Source organism: Triticum urartu, chromosome 7A (assembly GCF_056163025.1).
Source record: "Triticum urartu cultivar PI428250 chromosome 7A, HENAU_Tu73, whole genome shotgun sequence".
Lineage (NCBI taxonomy): Eukaryota > Viridiplantae > Streptophyta > Magnoliopsida > Poales > Poaceae > Triticum > Triticum urartu.
Window position 1 is genome coordinate 733,505,820 of NC_141879.1, and position 21,836 is coordinate 733,527,655.

The 21,836-nt window shown below is 44.7% G+C and overlaps 2 protein-coding genes across 2 annotated transcripts; one reads left to right on the forward strand and one right to left on the reverse strand.

The window, feature by feature from the left end:
• The first annotated feature begins 4,335 nt into the window (after positions 1 to 4,335).
• On the forward strand, positions 4,336 to 5,370 carry LOC147962432 (uncharacterized). The gene has a single exon (XM_087536564.1). It carries the CDS (start codon positions 4,397 to 4,399, stop codon positions 5,213 to 5,215), a length of 819 nt encoding a protein of 272 aa, XP_087392690.1. The 5' UTR covers positions 4,336 to 4,396; the 3' UTR covers positions 5,216 to 5,370.
• A 4,289-nt stretch (positions 5,371 to 9,659) lies between these two features.
• On the reverse strand, positions 9,660 to 14,302 carry LOC125528560 (ATP-dependent zinc metalloprotease FTSH 1, chloroplastic). The gene is made up of 5 exons (XM_048693011.2): positions 12,996 to 14,302; positions 11,155 to 11,401; positions 10,888 to 11,071; positions 10,614 to 10,785; positions 9,660 to 10,066 (listed from the first exon to the last, which is right to left on the reverse strand). Exons 1-5 carry the CDS (start codon positions 14,229 to 14,231, stop codon positions 9,845 to 9,847), a joined length of 2,061 nt encoding a protein of 686 aa, XP_048548968.1. The 5' UTR covers positions 14,232 to 14,302; the 3' UTR covers positions 9,660 to 9,844.
• Positions 14,303 to 21,836: the final 7,534 nt, after the last annotated feature.

A 21,836-nucleotide genomic window follows, 5' to 3' on the forward strand; every position in this document is an offset into this window, starting at 1 on the left:
AACATTAATTGAAAATCGATCGAAGACAACTACCAGGATACTCAACACACAAATCCGGGGCACTCGATATTTCCTACATATTCTGGCACAAGTCATGCCAAAATTCATGTAAAAATCCAGCATGACCTTTGCTAAAATAGGACATATTGAGCGCCTGAAATTTGTCGGAACAAAAATAAATCAACACTCCGGCAAAATATAGGCCACTCGGAGGTGTAACCTGCAAACATAAACGGCCACTTGAGCAAGCACATATCCTATTTGAGCAACACAAGATATACATTTCAAAATATCTTATAGGACTCATATTGAGATGAGCATTCAATAAGCAAAACCAAATCGTAAAATAAATAAGTATTCAAATTAGCATGCATTCAATAAGCAAAAGTAAATCATCTCATGCGTCCGTACATCGTCGAATATTAACACTAATACATCCCGAATAGTATTATACATATAACATCACTAATACAACTAAAACCATAGCGCACGACGGGTATCAGCGCGGGCGGTGGACACCCAAAGAGAAGGAACCATCACAGGATCACAGCTCCAGTGAGATCCCTGGAGAACCTGCCAGGTATTGGAGAACCTGTGCTCCAACGCAAACAAGTAGCGACGGACGTGCGCGTCCTCCTCGCTGACACGGTGACGTACCACCTCCGCGGGGTCCTCAAGCCTCTGCACCGTCACTGGCCCACGCGACCGCCACCAAAAAAGGTTCGGGTCAACGATGGGCTGGCTCCTCACCAAGTTGCGCCCCCCGGTAGGTAGCGCCTCCCAGTACCAGCCCGGCGGAGCCCAGTCCCGAACATGGCCCATCTGGTCAAGTAGGTGTCCTCTGCCGAGTCGACGAAGAGGATGCGGGAAAAATTGCTTTAACTAAAAAAATAACATCAAATGTGACATGTTCAACTAGTTCTATTAATTCAACTAGTTCTTATTAAAAATAAACTTACTATAAATAAAAATAAAAACTAGTACCTAATTAGTACCTAGTTCTTACTAACTAATTAGTACCTAGGAACTACTGCCCTAATTACCATCTAATTTGATGAACCTAGGGGTGGAAAGTGGTAGCAAATATTCCAATTATCCAACTTAAAAGTGAAATAAGTGGTCAAATTTTACTCGTTTTATTATGAATTACAATAGTGTTTATTCATCATCTAAGAAAACAACCGAGCCGCATCCGTATCCGATAACACCCGCATCCGATTCATTTCCACCCATAGTTGAACCCTAACTAATTTGATGCAACTAAAATTTGAAGAACGCTAGGCAGAGGTAGGGGAGGGGGAGGAGCAGGTGTGCTCACCTCGGGTGCCTGCGGCGAGGGAGGGGCAGGCGGCGTTGAGGTCGGGGTCGGGGCTCGGGCGCGCGGCGGAGGGCGGAGGGCGGCGTCGGCATCGGGGGCGGGGGCGGCGTCGAGGTCGGGGTCAGGGGCGGCTTCGAATCCGGGGTCGGGGGCGGTGTCGAGGGTGTGCGGAGAGCGACGGGAGAGAGCGCGCGGCGGCCGACGGGCAACGGCGGCGGCTACAGCGGAGGAGTTGGATTTGGGGGAAGTGGCCGTGGGGAAGAACGAACCGCGCGGTCAAGTCAGAAGTAGCAGTAGCGCGTTCCAGGAAGTGCGCTACTACTAAGCTAGCTAGAACGCGTTCCTCGATACGCGCTACTGCTATTCCTTTCTCTTTTTTCCCCTTTTTCATTTATTTTTCTTTACATTTTATTTTTTTTCCTTTCACCTTTTTCTATTTCTTTCATTTTCATTTACTTTTCTATTTGCTTTCCATTCAATTTTATTTCCTTTAGCAGTAGCGCCTTTCAGTGTAAACGCGCTGCTACAAAGCAAGTAGCGGTAGCGCGGTTTGACGTAGATCGCTACTACTATGTGTAGCCTATCGGCTAAGCCGTGGGAATTTTAGTAGTAGCTCTTTTATCTTCAGGCGCGCTACTGCTATAACTGTATCTGTAGCACCGTTTACATCAGCGCGCTACTGCTACTTAGCACCAGCGTGCTTTTTTAACACGCGCTACTGCTAAAATTTTGTGTATAAGGTTTTCCCTAGTAGTGTAAAACACAGTTTTCTGACACTAATTAATAAACTATATTAATTGTGTCGTTAACAAATCACAATTGTGTCAGAAATTCAGAATATGTACTGGTTGAGTTGTCACAGCCAGAAAGATTGCACAGAAATATATTCGGTCTAGTTATAAACAGAGAACAAATTAATTTGTACAGAGAGGGAAATGTTGGGTTTGGACAATAGCACTAATATGTCCAATTCTTGCCAAAATGATACTGATCATACTGTAACCTGTGATGAACATTGTGCTGACAAGTTGAACTAGGTCAATATTCACAATAACTAATCTGGATCAGTCTACTGAGTATGGACCTGGCCGTTGTTACAGCTAATCGGCACTGTGGTCAACCACGACACTTGGAATCTAAACAGCAAGTCTAAGGTCTAGCCTTTCTAGTTGCTAGTTAACTTGATCCAAATTATTGAGTCAAAGTCTAACAGTTTGCAGTCTTTGCTAGTTTAATCTACGGTCTACCTAGGGTACCCGACCTAGTGTTAGGAGGTTTTCTGACACTGATAAACTAGATCAAATTATCTCTATGCCAGTTGAGCTATCACAAAAGTTCACAAAGATATGTACTTATCATTGCACACAAATATTAACTCTGCATGTAAACATGAAGGGGAAAGAAAATTGGTCTTGCATATGTCTGTAGTATTGCTCGATGAGTTGACACAAATATATTTAATTTTTGGTACTCTAAATTCAGGATCGCGTGCATACCGTTCATCACTTGACTAGCTTTGACAATGCCAGTAGTGTGTATATCTCTTGATAAGATGGTGATGCGTGTGTGGACATTGTACTGAACAATTTCTGCCAATCCTCTCCTAGCGATGAGTTATAGATCAGGTGATACCTCCATCAAGGCATACGGCTTTGCATTGTCCGCGGCGGATTCAACCAGCGAGGACCAATAGAGTGGTTTTCACCCCGGGCAACCTACATTATCGACTTGAAGAATTTCTCCAAGACGAGCGAAGAAGACTTGTTCAATCGATATATTGTCTACCGTACATCGTTTTGCGGCGCTTAATAGTCTCGGTCGGCCTAGGGTATGGTAGCTAATCAACACTGTCAATCTAACAATCTCGAGTAGCAGTTAATCTAAACAGCACGGCCAACACTACATCTAAGCTCTGCTCTTGCTAGCTAGGTAGTTGCAATATTTAATTCTACCCAAGTGATGCAGTGATCGAGGCTCTCAAGTGTTCAAGTGGTAGTAGTATCTAATCAAGCTAGTTGGAGTATATTAACTCAGCTAGCTTCGTTAATTAACCGCAACTGGATCAAATTAAGCATGTCCTACGAATGTAGTAATAGTACACTAGCTAATCAAGCTCGTGTACTCATCAAGTTGCTCAGTTAATCAATGGCAACTGGATGAAGCACCAGGCATGCATGTACGATGAATGTGCATCAATGGATCGGTTGGGTTGTCACGGCCATGAGATTTGCACTTGCACACGCATGGCGAGCTTGAGGACCTGTCATGTTCCGTCGCCGTGGACATTGTGAGGCCGGAAGGTCGAGCGATGTAGCCATGATCTGACCTAGAGGAGACAGGCTGTTCAAGTGTGGATCGGACAAGCAAGACACAGCGAGTAGGTCAGCCACCTCCATGTCCATGGCCTGTAAGCTTCCCCAGGCACGCAAATGTACCCATCGTCGCCCGATTTGTGATCGGAGAGATTCGCTCGTGCCGATTATTGTAAGCGTCGTCGTCGCCCGGCGGACCGCTCACCGGCAGCGCCGCGACATCCGTAGCTGGCATGGTGCCCGCCAGCATAGCAGGCATCTCCGACGTTGTCGTCTTCACCAAAGTCGTCGGCCCTCTCGATCTCAGCTCAGATTCTCAGCTCGGAGAGATCTGGATCGTGCGACGGCCTCCATGCCGTTGGCGCAAGATCGGACGGCCCCCGGGGTACCCCATGCATGCGCGGAGCAGACCACCCCGTCCCTTCGCTGCAACGCGGGCTGCAGGCTGGCTGCATCTGCACGTGGAGGCCGATCGTGTGCCCCTGCATGCATGCATGCATATGCCTGCGCGCGCACGCGTATGTACACCTTGTACTGCATGTGGCCGTACGTCCACTTCATCTTCACCGAAGCTTCCGTGTGCATGGCGTCCCCCACAATCGCCACGAGCACGACACCTCATCTACTCCGGACGCCGACCGTACCATGGCCGGCGGCCTATATATACCCCGCACGAGCACACTTTCCCACTCATCGATCGACCTTTCTGCCAGTGCTATTCCAACATCACAAGACGAAAGCTAGCTAGCTAGACGATCCATCGACAATGGCGCCGACGATGATGATGATGAGCGCTGGCAGCGGCAGGGCGGGCGGGCACGTGCGGTCGGCGAGCGTGCCGACCCAGAGGAACCCGCTGCTGACCCACGTCGACGACCAGCTGCGCGCGCTCCGGTCCTGGACCTCCGACCCGGGCCAGAACCCGCTGGCGCTCGCCCACGTCCGCGCGCTCCTCTGCGTGCTCGACGAGCTGCTGGAGCACTCGTACCTGCCACTGGCCCTCGCGCCGGCCGACGCCTTGCTTGACGGCTTCCTCGCCCTCGCCGACGCCTACGGCTCCTTCCTGGCCGCCCTGCTCGCGCTCCGCGGCCATGCCGCCGAGCTCCGCGCCGCCGTGCGCCGCCGCGACCCCGCCAAGCTCGCCTCCGCGGCCCGCGCGCAGCGCCGCGCATCCAAAGACCTCGCCGGCCTAGCCGCCGCAGTCGCTAAGTGTGTGCACGCGCCAACCCACCCTGCCTCCGCCTCCGCCGCGTCGGGTCTCGACGTGGCGCGCACCGTGGCCCGGGCCGTGGGCGACACGGCGGCCGCGTCCGCGTCCGTATTCCTCCAGGTCGCCGCCCTGGCCGACGCCGCCGCGGCCACGGCGCTGGCGTCCTCCTCTGCCAGCTCGCCCAAGCCGCGGCTGGCGCTGGTGGGCGGCAAGAGGCCTGCACCCGCCGGCGAGGACACGCACAGGGACGCGGCAGCGAGGCTGCTGGAGCTGGAGGAGTGCGTGGGCGAGCTGGAGAGCGAGAGCGAGAAGGTGTTCCGCAGCCTCGTGCGCACCAGGGTCTCCCTGCTCAACATCCACACGCCAGCAATTTAGTTTCACATTGTCATACAGTATACACACACAAGATTAATTCAGAGATTTAGATTATTCGTTTAGATTATAATCAATAACTGGAGCTTAATTAAGCCTCCTGCCGTGCAGTGATCTCATCTCAGTGTAAAAGGATTACTGCAATATATTTGGCACACACCAACGTTTTGCATTTTATGATTCATAGTATTGAATTATAATTACGAAAGCTTTGATGCTTGCCACAAATTTCAGTGTCATCGTAATTTCACTTCACAAACGAGATTGACAAAAGATTTGTACTATACACTTATCCCGAAAACATTCAGGTTTTGGGAGAGAAAGCACTCCCTCCCCTCGCGTCGTCCTCCCCAGGGCGACCCGAGAGCCCATAGGGTTTCCCTAGGCGCCGCCCCCTCCACTCCTCCCCTGTCGTCATCGGAGGGAGTCGTCGGGGTGGGCGACTGCCGAATTGCCGATGACGGTGATGGCGGGGATTTCGTTGCTTCGCTCGCTGGCGAAGGACCCCGGAGCTTAGGCGGCGGCCCGGTCGGTGAGGCGGCACCGTCTTCGGCTAGCGGCGCGCGCGGGAGATGCGGGCCGGCCCCCTCGGCTGCTCGGGCAGCGAGGCCCTGGCGGGCAGTGGTCGCGGTGAGGTGGGGTTCCCCCTCCTCTGCTCCAGATCTGAAGAACAAGTTTTCCCTTCCTCTCTCTGCTCTCCCTCCGTGGGGTGCTCCCTAAGCTGGTAGTGCTGGACGAGCCCAGTGGAAACCCCGGTTGGTATTCCCAACACGGTCGCAGCGGCGCCCTTTTGCGTCGTTCTGCTTGTTGGAGTCGCAGCCGTGGGCTCTCCTCCACACCCCGGCCATGCTTCCCATGCGAAAGCTCGAATCCCGGCTTGGGATGGGCGGCGGCGGCACCTGGTGCGTCGTGTCATCCTTGGAGGCACCGTCTGGGAAAGTTTGGTGCTTTGGCGGTGTGTGGCAGTTGCAGGGGGCGTCTGGTGTTTGTGGAGCCTGTGGCGACCCAGCCACAAGTTGCTCTGCGGTGGTGTTGCAGTGTCCCGGCGGTTCGGTGCCCTCGAGCCTGGGCGGAAGGGGATCGGGTTCCCCTTCCCGGCAGCAGCAGCACCATAGGTGCCGATTCGGCTGGTTCATGTGTTCCTTGGTCCTAATCTTCGCCATGTGGCTCGGCAGCTTTTTCCTTTCGGCGACGCTCCCAGCAGCTTTCCCTCTTCCATCGGTCTTCCTGGGCGCCTGCGGTGCAGCTGGTGTGTGTGTGCTCCTGGGCGGAAGGGGATCGGGTTCCCCTTCCCGGTAGCAGCAGCACCATAGGTGCCGATTCGGCTGGTTCATGTGTTCCTTGGTCCTAATCTTCGCCATGTGGCTCGGCAGCTTTTTCCTTTCGGCGACGCTCCCTGCAGCTTTCCCTCTTCCATCGGTCTTTCTGGGCGCCTGCGGTGCAGCTGGTGTGTGTGTGCTCCGGTGTGATGTTGGTTGTGATCCATTGCTGGCCCGGACTCGAGTCCAACCTATGTTTAGCTCTTAGGTGAGCGTCTCTACACTTCGACGGTGCGGCGCCTTCGAGCCTAGGCAAGGGGAAGGGACCCCCTTCGGTGTTAGAGAAGGCATGTGTTGTGTCATCTCCAGCTCCGGATTTCAGTCATGTGCCCGACCACTTCTGGCGGTTGCAGATCCTCATGGCTTCTTTCGTAGTCGTTTCAGGACATCTGTGTAGTGGGCTTATCCTCAATTAGCTGCTCTTCAATGTATTTTTCTGTTCGCTGGTTGTAGGTGTAGCGTAGTAAGCTGCTCCTTTTTCTCCCTTGTATCTTTTAGCTGTTAATTTGTTGTTGGTCTGCTCTTGTACTCCTGACCGGTTGATGGCTTTTCAAAGTCAGGCTCCATTCTAAAAAAAAATACACTTATCTCTATTTACGTGGCTTCCTGGACTCCTGGTACTTTGGGGGTTGTAGTGGTCATTCGGTGGTTTAGGTGTCTTGATATAATTTTTATTATATTTGTGATGCTTTTGTACTTCTTGTGAACATTTATAATTGATTCAAGTTATTTTCGCAAACAAAAACTTTGAACATCAATTTGGTCAAAAATACATGATCCATGGCAAACTATTTGAAACTCTTTTCCTGTTTTTTCTTCAACCAAGCGAATACCTTTCCATTATTCACATAATGGAAATACGGATCACAGAGATGCAAAAGGAAGCGGAAAAGAAAGATGGCAAGTTGCATAAAACCATTTTAGAGCTGCTCCATATATCTCCTTTTCGAAAATAATAATAACAATAATACATCACACTCAATGTTTCGACAAATTATGAAAAATATAGACATTTTCATATGAATGTGTACTATATTTATCGAAAGTTTTATGATGATATACATGAACTTGAGAACTATACAAAAAAAGACAAATTCATGATTTTAAAAACGGTGACCAGTACGCACCTGCTGTTCACTATTAAAAATCCATGGATTTATCTTTCATGTATCACCCTATTTCATCGTAAAGTTGTATACGCTTGTAGAACTAATACATCCATATGAACATATAGTCTGTTGCAGAATTTTTGAAACTTTGCAGTATGGTTTTCAAAATTTTCAATAAAATCTCCAAGATTCCTCACTCGACGAGTTGTGGCATCAACAGCAACCCGTTAGAATTGCCTGCACTGGACAAATAAATTATTAACACTATTTTTTTTCTTTTGGTTTTTGAAACCAAAACACTCCTGGTGCGAGGTTCCAAAAGCCAATCACGTCAAATAGGCGGCCGGACGCACAGGCGCCCTCTGACTGGCCGGACTCACCACCCATATAGCATCTGTAGCTACCGGAGTTCGTTAGTGAGCGGGTTACTGTGGCTGTGTTTTTTAGTATTTTTTTCATATGGTTTTCCGGGAAAGAATGAAAAACTATTCTTTTTAAAAAAATAACATTTTTTTCAAAGCAATTTTTGAAATTTGTGAATGTTCTTATTGAAACTCTGAATTTGTGTTAAAACACGAATACCTGTTCAAAATAGCGAAATATTTTTCAAATAATTGGATTTTTTCGACAAAACTAAATATTTTGAAACTTTATAACCATTTCCTTAAAATGTGAACAGTTTTTGGCATACTTTACATTTTTTGTAAATGCAATTATTTTCAAAAATATGGACCAATTTTGAAATTTCCAAAAAAAATTAAATTTTAAAAAATAAAATAAGAAACTCACTAAAGAAAAACAGAGAAAAGAAACTGGAAATCAAACCGGAACCTTCGAAAAAGTTCGAAACCGGTTTCTGCACATGTACTACCCTAAATGTGCCGGCCGAAAACATTCGCTGGTGCTCTCTGGTGCCTATTTGAGGCAACGAACGTCAAATAGGTAACGCTGGCTAACAAGGAGCAGAAACGTCGGCTAACTGGGAGCTCGGCACAGGAGGACGTGCGCAGAGAGAAGGAACAAAAAACAGAGAGCAGGGAAGCTAAAAGAACAGATAGAATTTATAAAAAGTTTTGACAAATAAAAAATGTCTGTGAAGTTAAAAATTATTAAATATTTATGAAAACATTTGTGAATTTAAAAAATGCTTATGAGTTCGAAAGAACAATCAAGAATTTATAAGATGTTTTTGAATTTTGGAAAAAAATTCATAAATATGAAAATATAGGGGAATTTGGCAAGTGTTCATGAATTTGAAAGTAATGAATTTAGGAAATATTCTCAACTTTTCAAAAATATTCACAAATGAAAAAATGTCATGAATTAAAAATAAATTATAAGAGGGAAAATCATAAATACGAACTAGGAATTAAAAAAATAACAAACAACAACAACAAATCGTTTAGTCCCAAACACATTAGGGTAGGCTAGAGCGAACTGAAAATTAAAAAGAAGAAATAGAGAAAACCAACGGACGGAACACGAAAAAGATAAACAAAGCTAGATTCTTCCAAAAAACCGAAGAAGAAAAAAACCCACAGGAGCAGACAGTTAGGCGCTACGTAAACTGGGATGAAGCCGCTTGCAAGGCACTGCCATATTTGAATCCAAGTTAAACAACTGAGTAATGGGCATAATGATGGAGCCTCCGATAAAGCAAAAGTTGAGATGATCGCTGGGGAAGATGCAATCCTCCAATAAAGGAAAAGTTCTCCTGGGCTTCCCATGTGCTGTTGTTTCGGCCTGGTTCTTTTGCTCTCAATCTCATATTGTGTGAACTACTCCCTCCGTTCCAAATTACTCGAACTAAAACCACGACGAGTAATTTGGAACGGAGGGAGTACTTAAAAGTTAAAACATATTTGAATCTGGTCTTAACATCCGTCTCTTTATCAAAACAAAAAAATGTTAAGCAACTGAAATTCAAAAAAGAAAACTTAAGCCTGGACACAGGCTGGAGATGCAAGCAAGCAAGCACAAAACTAGAAATGTTCTGAATTTAATCAGAACATGCAGGCAGGCAAAAACTAGCAACGATCTGTATTAATTGACGCGCTCAGTGTCAGTACAGGCATTTTTTACAAGGAACTATACAAACATGTTTGCGAAAAGAACATTTTTTTTTACTAGATCAATGTGGTTCCTACAAGCTGGACCCTCGTATAATCACCGAAAAACATACAGGGCACGCACGACAAGTCGACTTATGCGACGAACAGCTCTGCCTGCCCGTCGATGAAGAGGCTCATGAACTCCTCCCCGTCCACGGTCTCCTTCTCGATCAGGAGGTTGGCGAGCCTGTGTAGGATGTCGATGTGGGTGTTGATGATCTGCGTCGCCCGCGAGTAGGCCGTCTCCACGAGTTCCCTGACCTCGGCATCTACGATGTCCGCCGTGGCCATCGAGTAGTCCTTCTGGCTCGACATCTGCGGACAAAACATAATGCGGAAATGTCAGGTTAGTATCCAGAACAGTTGCTTGTTGTTAGTGACAGAGATTTCTGAAAAGTAAAGCTAATCAGACATTCAGAGGTCTACTCGCAGCCACACAAAATGAGATACTAGCCTAATAATCAGAAAAGGTAGTGTTTCAATTTGTCACTGCTTTCAGCTTTGAATAGATCTTCGATGAAACAAGACATGGGTGATGACAAGATTGACTGTATATTTAGGAGTGACGTGTTACATAAATGCGGTAAACTGGAAGCAAGAGTGGAGTGTAGTGTCATCTGAGGTAAACTGACACTAGGACAATGACCAACTGATAATGACCTTCGCTAAAGGCTGGTAGAGACTTCACGAATCAGGATACTACTAAGCAAATGAAGACAAGAAATGTTGGGAAGATCCAATTGGTAGTTGAAGTTTGCACGTCTAGTTCTTTGGTTAATTTTGACAAATTATGCTTTTAGAATAACATTAGTTTGTTTCTCTTGCAACAATCTACCCGCATCGTATTGGACTACTGACGTACCTGCTGGCCCAAGAAAGGGTTTCCACCAGATGACCCAATCGCAACTTGCCCAATCTTCTTGCTGAACCCAAATCTTTCAACCATTTGTCTGGCGACACGTGAGACCTGCATGAAGTCGCTGGATGCCCCAGTTGTCACATTGTCTTGGCCAAAGATCACCTCCTCGGCAACCCTGCAGAAGTGGTTATATGTGTTAGCACACAAAACATCACTGTGAAAAATTGCAGTAACTAGTGGATGCATAAATAAATACAATTTCCACAAAATAACGCACCTGCCACCAAGTGCCACAGCCATTTGGTTCTCTAGGTAGCTCCTGCTGTACAGTCCAGACTCAAGCCTCTCTTCGCTTGGAGCAAAGAACGTGAGCCCACCAGCTTGACCGCGAGGAATGATGGAAATCTTGGCAACAGGGTCATATTCAGGCATCAGGGCACCGACGAGGGCATGTCCAGCCTCTGTGAATCCAAAAGTTTACATACAAATATTAGGAATCTGTGCACTCCAGGATCATTTCAACAACTGATGGTGACAAAATTACCATGGTAAGCCACAAGCTTCCTCTTCTGTTCTGAAACAACTGCATTCTTCTTCTCAGGCCCAGCAATGATCCTCTCCAGAGCATCAGATATCTCGTCCTTGCTTATCTCCTTAAGATCACGACGAGCGGCAAGGATGGCAGCCTCATTCATCAAGTTCTGAAGATCAGCACCGGTGAAACCAGGTGTCCTTCTGGCAACCTTATCAAAGTCTACATCCTTCGCCAATGCCTTTCCTCTGGAGTGAACCTATTAGATGAAAACAAATGATATGTAAGCTGCAGCATAGAACTAATATGATCAATAAAACTCATCAAGCAGATGAAGCCAAAGAAAATTCAGCACACCTTGTACCTAGAAGGTTAGCAGAACTTATAATACATTAAAATTCCTACTGTTATGAACCAGCCAGGGTTGATAAACGATTAAATATGAAGTCATAGACCCAGACACCCGGTAGAAAGGTGAAATGTGTTACAGAAGTAATGTATTTAAAAGTGTGACAGATACAAACAATTTAAAGAAGGCTTAGGTGGTCTTGACCAGATATGGCAATAAGTGAAAGTTTTCTCCAACCTGATGTTATTATACTGTACAACAATACACGACACCTTGAAATGTATTTTTTACATGCTCTTAAACTTCCAAAGTTATGCACGTTGTGTTGTTAACTTGCTACCTATCATACCCATTCTGAACTGGATTGTTGGCAATTGATTTTGGCTGATAATACTGCAGATTTTTTGCCATTAGTTACCAAAATAATAACAATACACAACCTGATGTTATTTTTTGCCTATGACACAACCGAAAGCACAGATAATTACTAGTGAAAAATTTGTGATTTACAGAATTATGAGGAAACAACTTTAAAAAAAAGGAAAATATATGTTACAGCATATTAGTTACCTAGGAAGATCAAGTTAGGTTGCAGACATATTCCGCTTGGAACAGATTATGAAGAAATTTTGGATATCAATTCATAGTTTGAGATGATGACCCACTGAGTTCATTTTCGGACCATGCTCAGTGAAGTTTCTGAGATCAGAACTTGTTTAGCTCAAGTCAAACTAAGAAAGTAAGAAACAAGTGCATAACTAAAGCCTAGAAATGCTGACCAAACTAGTTATGTAAAGATCTATAGTTTTGGGCAAAGTATGTAAGAAGCAAGAAATTGAAAATGATCTCTAGGGTAAACTAAGGAAGTGATGAGCTACTGCAAATCGAAAAAGCATAAAAAGTGATAAAATTAGTTGTCTAAGCAAAATAATCAGTAGTCATTAGGAATGTAAGGTCAAAGAGATTTAGTTGTTTTTGCATCAATGCAAGAAAGTGCTTTGTCAAGAGGCCAGGTTTGCACTCAGTGCAGTTGTATCACCTTGATGCGATGATTGAATAAAATTCCCTTTATAATTTATTATTTTTTCAAAAAAGTGCTGATAGACTAGTAAACTACAAAGCTCCAACTCTATTAAGGATATACTGGCAAACGATATGGCAAGCTACCCTTCGGTTGGCTTTATCAAAGCAAGTTGAACTGTAGTTGTGATTATCTACACCAGTTCACCATACAGATTGAGTTATACCCAAACATTTCTAAAAAAATTACCATTTGGCATGAAACATATCAGGTAAATTGTTCAAAGTTTAGACATGAAACTAAGTTTATCATGCTGCAAGAATGTAAGTATCCCTTCCACATTCATGGACAGCAATTATGTCTTCAGAGAATGGCAGCAATTTAAGTTTGTGCGTTGGGTTTTCAGAATTCAGAACAATATGGAGTAAGCAAAGCAATCATAATTCTTCACAAGTAGTATGATAAGCACCAGGGTTTGCTCACCTCAAGGATCCTGACACGGCCGGCGACATCCGGACGGTCGACGGTGACCTGCCGATCAAACCGCCCTGGCCGCAGAAGCGCCGAGTCGAGCACATCCGGCCTGTTGGTCGCGGCGAGCACGATGACACCGCTGTTTCCGGAGAAGCCGTCCATCTCCGTGAGCAGCTGGTTAATGGTCTGCTCCCTCTCATCGTTCCCCCCACCCATTCCAGCACCACGCTGCCTCCCGACGGCGTCAATCTCATCGATGAAGACGATGCAGGGCGCCTTGGCCTTGGCCTTCTCGAAGAGGTCCCTCACCCTGGACGCGCCGACGCCGACGAAGAGCTCGACGAACTCAGACGCGGCGCAGGAGAAGAAGGGCACCCCGGCCTCCCCGGCGACGGCCCGGGCGAGCAGCGTCTTCCCGGTCCCGGGCGGGCCGACGAGCAGGCAGCCCTTGGGGATCTTGGCCCCGAGCGCGGTGTACTTGTCGGGGTTCTTGAGGAAATCCACGACCTCCTGCAGCTCGAGCTTGGCCTGGTCGGCGCCGGCGACGTCCTGGAAGGTGACCCCGGTCTCGGGCACCTCCTGGAACTTGCTCTTGGAGCGACCGAAGTCCATGGGCCCGCCCATCCCGCCGGGGCCCCCGCCGGGCCCGCCCTGCGCGCGGCGGAAGAGGAAGAAGAGCCCCGCGAAGGCGATGAAGGGGAAGAGCAGGTTGCCGACGAAGGCGAGGAAGCCCCCGGGCCCCGCGGCGTCGCCCTCGGCGACGGAGATGTCGACGCCGTTGGTGGCGAGGATGTCGATGAGGTCGGGGTCGTTGGGCACGACGACGGAGGCGCGGCGGCCGTCGACGGCCGTGAGCTGCAGCATGCCGCCGTCCTTGGAGAAGCGCACGCGCTCGACCTTGCCCTTCTTGACGGCCGCGAGGAACTCGCTGTAGCGCCACTGGCCGCCGTCGGGGATGTCGGCGGCCGCCGACCCAGGCTTGGGCGCGGTGAGCAGGGTGTCGGCGAAGGGGTTGGCCGCGGGCGTCGGCGCCTCGGCCTGGAGCTGCAGCTGCGGGGCCGCCGCATCGAGCGGCGCGGGCGCGTCGACGGCGAGGGCGGGAAAGGCCGGCGAGGCGGCGAGCGCGAGGAGCAGCGCCGGGACGGGCCTGGAGGAGAGCGGGAGGCGCGGCGGCCGGATGGAGGAGGGCTTGGGGAGGGACGCGGTGATGAGGAGGTGGGAGGAGGAGAGGGAAGGGGGCGCCATGGCTGATTTGCTTGCTGGCTCGCTCGCTGATGATTCACCGGCGGAGTCTGGGGTGGGGAGGAGGAGATATAAGGGAAAGATTGGTTTTTTGTGGACGTGGAGGCGACGGCGGCCATAGATGGCTCTGGGGTTGCGATATCTCGACCAATTCTCTGAACCTCTTCACTCCACATTGCAAGCAACTCTCACCGACCGACTCACTGACAATGAGAGGCTCCTGATTTATCACTTTGATTAGTACCATGGTTGGAAACAAATTATCATAGGGAACAAAATGATAATTGATCATGCTTTGTGCAATTAAGCATGACAAGATGAGGTCCATCTTCATTTCGTTAAAGAAACCATCACAGTCTAACATGGTCAGTAAAGGGACAAGTGGAAGACGTACCGACATCTGCTCACTTGTGAGGGTGGAAATTAAGATGGTCTTTTTTGTTTGTTTGTTTGGACTAGAAAGAAGGAAATGGGGGTTTGGTAGTTTGTGTGAGGTGTGAGGCTTGGGGCCGTGGAAGAAGAACTGAACGAGAGAGTTCCACCGATGGAAGGGAGGACTCACACACTCACTCGCCTGCCCTCCTCCTCAAGATCTTCTTTTCTTTCTCCTCTCTCCCCTCTCTCCATTTGTTTCCCCCTTTTCTTTACTTGTGGCACTCTTTTCTTTTTTGTCGTCAACGTTTAGCAAGCTAGATGGTTCCCCCGTGTTCCCGCGGGAACCGTGATAAAACAAATGCATCAATAAGTGCTTCAAAAATAAAAGTAATGAAAATACAAATATAAGAGTGTTCTTAGTTTATGTTTTAGAAACAATAAACATACAGAGTGTGTGACAAAATGATGCATAAAAAGAGAAACCTTTTGGAGTTGACATGATGTGACACCATCTTTTAACAAACATGTGAAGCATAAACTATTTTTTTTCGCCCCCACGGGTCCAACACATACACCGTTCATGACTACACAAACTATAGCACAAGAATCTAAATTGTGACTAACATTCATGAATTAATTCTCAGGGAAAGAAATACATGCATGACTTAATGAATTGGCATGGTTTGCATGGATATATTAATGCAGGAAGTGTAACTTATGAGTACATGTATGACTTCTAAGGTCAAACGATTTTGATCATATGGCTACAAATAACAAAGGTGATGTGAAAGCACGCATGTTGAGAGAAAGCCAGTAGTGAGGGCCAACTATTTAGATATAGTAGAAGTAGATTTGCTATTCTTTACATTATATTGACCTAGCTTGAGTAATGGTTTGTTTATTTAGCTACGTACAACATGATTGAAAGTTTTTTCTTGCCAAAAAAGGGACATGGTGGACTAAGTACATTTGGAGTTTCACGCGATTATAAAAACATGACCTTGAATCTCATGCAAGGATTATCTTCGAAATACAAGGTCATATTTTTGTTTAACCAAGGGAGATCATCGAGCTTGGAATATGGTGCGGAGATCCCTCGCTCCACTGAAGATGAACACCACTAAGAAGGTTCTTTCAGGATCCCTGGCAATAAAGCAGTGCAAATGGAAGCATCATCTGGATGTGCTAGGAACTGGTGATATTTGTGGTATAGGAGACAAAAGAATTTTTTCACACCTTGGTATCCTTACCGTGTATATATTGTCCATCTCTCTTCATCTGCTTAGACTTTTGGATGAGTTTACTGAAGCATGAATTCAATATGGCATCAGAGCCAGGAGGTCTCAAGTTCAAGACACTACCAATGTAATATTAACAAAAGATTTTGCGCCCTTCATCGATCCCATGCCTCAGGACTAAAATAACCAAGACGCGAGGGGGGTGTTGAAATATATCGTCCGCCTCTCTCCATCAGATCAGACTTTTAAATGAGTTAGCTGGAGCATGAATTTAATAATATGGACGGCGATGCGGAAGGTATGGAACTTGCCCCGCAGTTCAGAGGTTAGGAACACAAGCATGAATGGTTTTCTCATTTACTCTATGGCAAGAATGATGAGATTAGAGCAATGATTATCATGTCCATCTGGCAAATTTGAAGCTTGCATAATGACCGTACACACGCCAAGCCGAGCTTGTGTAATGAAATCAATGGCTGAGATCTATTATATACTTTTACCTCTCATGTGAAAAGAGGAGGTAAGGGGGATCATGTTAAAATTGTCTTTTTGTATAGCTACATATCATCAAATATGCGGCTACACTAGGACAATGTTGAGGAGGCTATAGAAGGAAGAGGTTAGTATTGGACGACCATCTCATCCCGCCAGTTCTGCTACGTGTGCTCCAGCCACTTTGGACAAGGCCAACTGCTGACTAGTTAGCCCCCTCTGTAGATTCCTTGGATCGGATGAAAGTGATGGATCATGTTTGGTCCTCCGAGATGGCGAGGGAAGGGTTGTTTTTTCCCTGGAATTGTAGATACATGCATTGATGGAAGGCCTACCATAGCTCTTGCAATAGGCAAGAAATAAGCATGGCGCAGGGGATCATTCCGTTTTAGTGGGCTGGCGCAGGGGCTCGTTCCTTTTTAGTGGGCGGGCTTGTTATAACATTCTTAGGAAGGCTCTATAGACCTGTTTGGACCGGTTATAGATCAATCTATAGAACCTCCCAGTGTTTTTTGTGTGTGTTTATTTTATCAGGTTTTCCTGGTTGTCTTCTATTTTTCCCGTGTTTTTTGTGTCTATTTCGAATGGTTTTATGGTGTTTTCAATTGTTTTCTTTTGAGTTATGTTTTATGTGTTCCTTTGTCTATTCTTTTCTATTTACTGTGAGATTTTTATTTTTCGTTTGTATTATTTTTGAACACGTGTTTATTTTTACATGTGACAAACTTCTAATCTATTTATCTTCAATCATGGCAGTACAAAGAACACCAGAGGTAACAAAATTACAACTAGGTCCGTGGACCACCTAGTGACAACTACAACACTGGAGCGAGCCAAAATGCGCCGCCGTCATCGCCCCTCTCCCGCTGGAGCGGGGCAAACCTTGTAGTAGATAGTTGGGAAGTCATTGTGCTAAGGCTCTATAGGACCAATGTACCAGCACAGGCTGCGCAGCAACTATCGCTGATGAAGAAAGTCATATATAAGAAAGATCAAAACATGTAAACACCGAAAAATACGAACAAAGATGATATACAGACAGATCCACCGAAGACGAGCACCGACCGAATCTCGCGAATCACTTTTTTATACACATTGTAAATTATTTGCATACTTTAGGAACATTATCTATACACGTTTAATTTTTTTCAACTATATTGTTAATGTTTTGAAATATATGCTTTGACGTATACTTTTACCATACACATTGCACATTTTTCGTATGCGTCGGGAACATCTTTTATATATCTTCAATATTTTCAATTACATTTTTATACACATATGTTTTGTTGTATAATTTTTTCATACACATTGTACATTTTTGAAATATATTTTACACACATTTTCTTGAATGGCAAGAAACATATTTTTGAATAATGCAAATATTTTATTTCCTTTTACAAACTTTTTCACAAATTGTCATGTATTTTGTTTTGAAATGCGGGAACGTTTTCAAATTTTACAAGCAATTTTTTAATATAATGAACATTTCTTAGTAGTTGCGTGGCAATTTATTTTAACATAAGGCTCACATTTCTTTGAAGGCGTGGTGATTCTTTTAAATATAAGTAATATTTTCCAACTACAGAAATATAAGTGGAAGTGATTATAAAAGTAAAAAAGAACGTGCGCAAGAGACCAAGCGCTCCTCCTGAGATGGGACGACCATTTAGGGTGGCACATGAGAGTAGCAAAGGCTTCTCCTCGCGGCAGGCGCTATATCTGGAATTCCCTATTTGCCGCTCGTTGCGTCGAACTGTCGATGCAACACAGGCGAATAGAATTCCGAGCGCTGCTATGTCTCGCGTTCAGCGAGTCGAGTTTTCTGACTCGCTGAACCGCGCGAGGATATGGGCCGGTCCAGTTCACGGTAGGTACACTGCCTCGTTTTCTTTTCTGTTCTTCTTTCATGTTTTTTTCAATTTAAATTCCATTTTTAGTCTTATTTACACTTTTAAAATGTTCAATGTGTATACAAAAAATGTTGACTGTGTATTAAAAAAACAATGAAATTTCTTGATAATATATAAAAAGTCTTGATCAAGCATTTTAAAAAAATATTAAACAAGTATTTGAAAAATGTTGAACAAGTATTTAAAAAATGTTTACTAAGTATTAAAAATGTTGAAAAAATATTTTAAAAATGTTGAACAAGAGTTTGGACAATGTTGAATGTGTATACAAAAAATATTGGTCACTTATTAAAAAAATGATAATGTTAATCAAGCATTTGAAAAAAAAATGTTGAACAGGTATTTAGAAAATGTTGACATATATTAAAATATGAAGAATTTTTATATAAAAAATGTTAATCAAGCATTTGAAGCACTGCTGAACAAATATTTTTAAAATGTTAAATATGTATAGAAAAAATGTTGATCATGTGTTCAGAGAATGTTAATATTGCTTTTAGAAAATGTTAATCAAACATTTGAAAAAATAGTAGATGTGTATTAGAAAATTTTTGTTAACCTATACAAAAAATGTAGACAACAACCAAGAGAACAAAGAAAACTGGAAAAGGAAAACAATAGAAAACAAAGAAACAAAATGCAAAAGAGGGAGAGAGAAAAAATGGAGAAGAAAAAAGAAAAGAAACAAATAAACAAAGAAAACTAGCTCGAATGACCTCAAGTAGGACACACCTCTACTATTTACTGTGAAATGGGTCTGGGTGGAGTGGCTAGGAGAGTCTACGTTCTTGGTGGAGACGAGGGACCAATCCCTGCTTCTTCGGTAATCCACTTTTGAGCTCAGGCTCAGCTGCACTCGAAACACCGCACTCCTACTTCTCCCATTTCCTTTGCTATTTTTACTCGCTAAGCACACACAAATGTGTTGGCCCCATGAGTCATTTGAGATGGGCTGAGAGCAAACTGGAGCAACTAATTGAGAAGCACTAAGCAACAGAACTAATTGAGGAGCGCTCGTTCGGGAACCTCCCCATGGGTCACTTGGAGTGAGCTGAGAGCGCGCCCACATGTGGCGTCCCCTCTAGAATTTTTTTTCATTTTCCTCACGCATTTTTGGATTTGTAGATGCTTTTTTCAGGTTTTCGGTTTTTGCTGGTCTTTCTTAGCTTTTGGACCAAAAATGATTTTTTTTTGTGAAAAACCATGTTTTTTTGATTTGCTTCCGCGAGAGGCATGACCATTCCTCTCAAAAATGGAAAAAACACATTTTTTTTCGCGAGAGGCACGATTTTGCTTCCTTAAGAGGCACGGCCGTCCGTGCCGTGCCTCTCGAAAACAAAAAAAACATGTTTTTTGTGTTTTCTTTTTATTTCGTTTCCGCTAGGCACGGCTTTGCTTCCACGAGAGGCATGGTCGTGCCTCGCGGAAACGAAAAAAACACGCTTTTTCCCGTCCGCAAGAGGCATTGATTTTTGTCAAAACCTATCAACATGGCATCTTGTTCTAAAGATCTGGTCGCGAGGAATTTAACGGTGAAAACAGTTCGAGGTTTGGACGCATGATTTAAGAGATAAAAACGTTTTGAATAATCAGATCTATGAAAAAAGAGAAAACTCCCAGATTGCGACAAGTGGCGTCCATGCAGCACGCCACTTGTCGCAACCTGAGAAGGTGGAAGTGACCGTTGGAAGAAGCACTACTCAATTAGTGACTTCAGAGCACATTGTCGTCTCGCTTAAAGCGAGAAATAGTCGCAGCGCAGAATTCCAGTTGACGCTACGCATCTGGGCCGACCCATTTTAACATCTAGTAGCATCTGGTTTTAGGAACTTTCTTGAAGGTTGTTGGAAGCTTCAAGAAGGTTCACGAACCAGCTTTTTCTGTTTTACTTCTTTATTGGTTTTCTTTCCTTTTTTCTTTTTCTTTTATTTTCTGTTTCTATTATTATTATTTTCCATTTTTTCTGTTTCTTTTTTTTATGAAAATGTGGGTATGTTGTGATTTATGAATAAAAGTTTTAAAAATGACAAATTTCCGAAATGTTGAAGAAAATTTTAAAAGCGCAACCAGTTGTCTGAAAAAGAAAAATAAACTTGAAAAATAATAAAAAGAAAAAAAAGAAATAATAAAAATAAAAATAAAAATAAACACGGGAAGAGATCGGTTCTACAGTAAACCGGCCATTGATTGCTGTTATAACCCATTCTTATTGAAATATTTAACACATTCCAAATACATGATTGGCATTTTTCAAAACATAATTTTTTTGACTACTTGCTCCATAATCATTGTACATTTTTTGTATAAGTCGGGAACATTTTATATATACATGTTTAACATTTTTTAACACATGATTAACATTTTTTCATTGATATGTTTTGACGTCAACATCATTCTTTTTGTACATCAAGAAAATTTTTCTATACCGTAGGATCGAAAGTATGTCTAGAGGAGAGGGAGGGTGATTAGCCTACTTACCAAATAAAAACTTATTCTTTCGCCAGTTTTAGTTGTGGACAAGTTTTAGCAAATCTACTATGTCAAGTACACCCTACACATGCAAGTCTAAGAGTTGTGTAGCGGATAGTAAATATTTTGCATATGAACGTAAAGGAGGTATAGAGATTTCAAATGCAATGAAGACACGATGATTTTTGGTGTGGTTCCGATAGGTGATGTTATCCTACATCCACGTTGATGGAGATTTCAACCCACAGAGGTAACCGTTGCGCGAGTCCACGGAGGGTTCCACCCATGAAGGGTCCACGAAGAAGCAACCTTGTCTATTCCATCATGGCTTACGTTCACGAAGGACTAGCCTCACTCGGGTAGATCTTCACGAAGTAGGCGATCTCCTTGCCCTTACAAACTCCTTGGTTCAACTCCACATGATCTTGGAGGCTCCCAAGTGACACCTAACCAATCTAGGAGACACCACTCTCCAAAAGGTAATAGATGTTGTGTTGGTGATGAACTCCTTACTCTTGTGCTTCAAATGACAGTCTCCTCAACACCCAGTCTCCCTCTCACAGATTTGGCTTGGGTAGGAGAAGGATTGGAGTGGAAAGCGACTTGAAGAGGTTAGAAATCAAGGTTCAAAGGTAGGATTGGAATCTTTTGATCTCAACACATGAGTAGGTGGTTCTCTCTTAGAAAATGAATGGTGGAAGTAGTGTTTGGTTCTGATGGCTCTCTTAGAGAGTAAGTGGGAGTGGAGGGGTATAAATAGCCTTCACCCAAAATCCAATCGTTACATACTTTTGACCCAAATCGGTGAGACCGAATATAAACTCGATGAGACCGATTAGTGTAAAAGATATGAACGCTGGGATTTTTTATAGGATCGAAGTGGAACAACTCGGTGGGACAGAAGTGCAATGTCTAAGGAAAACCCAAGTCTCGGAATTTTCGATTGTTTCAACTCAGTGATTCCGAAGTGAAACAATGTCATCATAGAAACTTGGCAATGCCATCTCGGCGGTACCGAGATCCATTTCGATCAAATCAAATTGCTAGGGTTTGGCAGTGGCAATGGGAGTGATCATCTCGGTGGGCCTGAATGGGATAATATCGGTGGGACCGAGATAGGG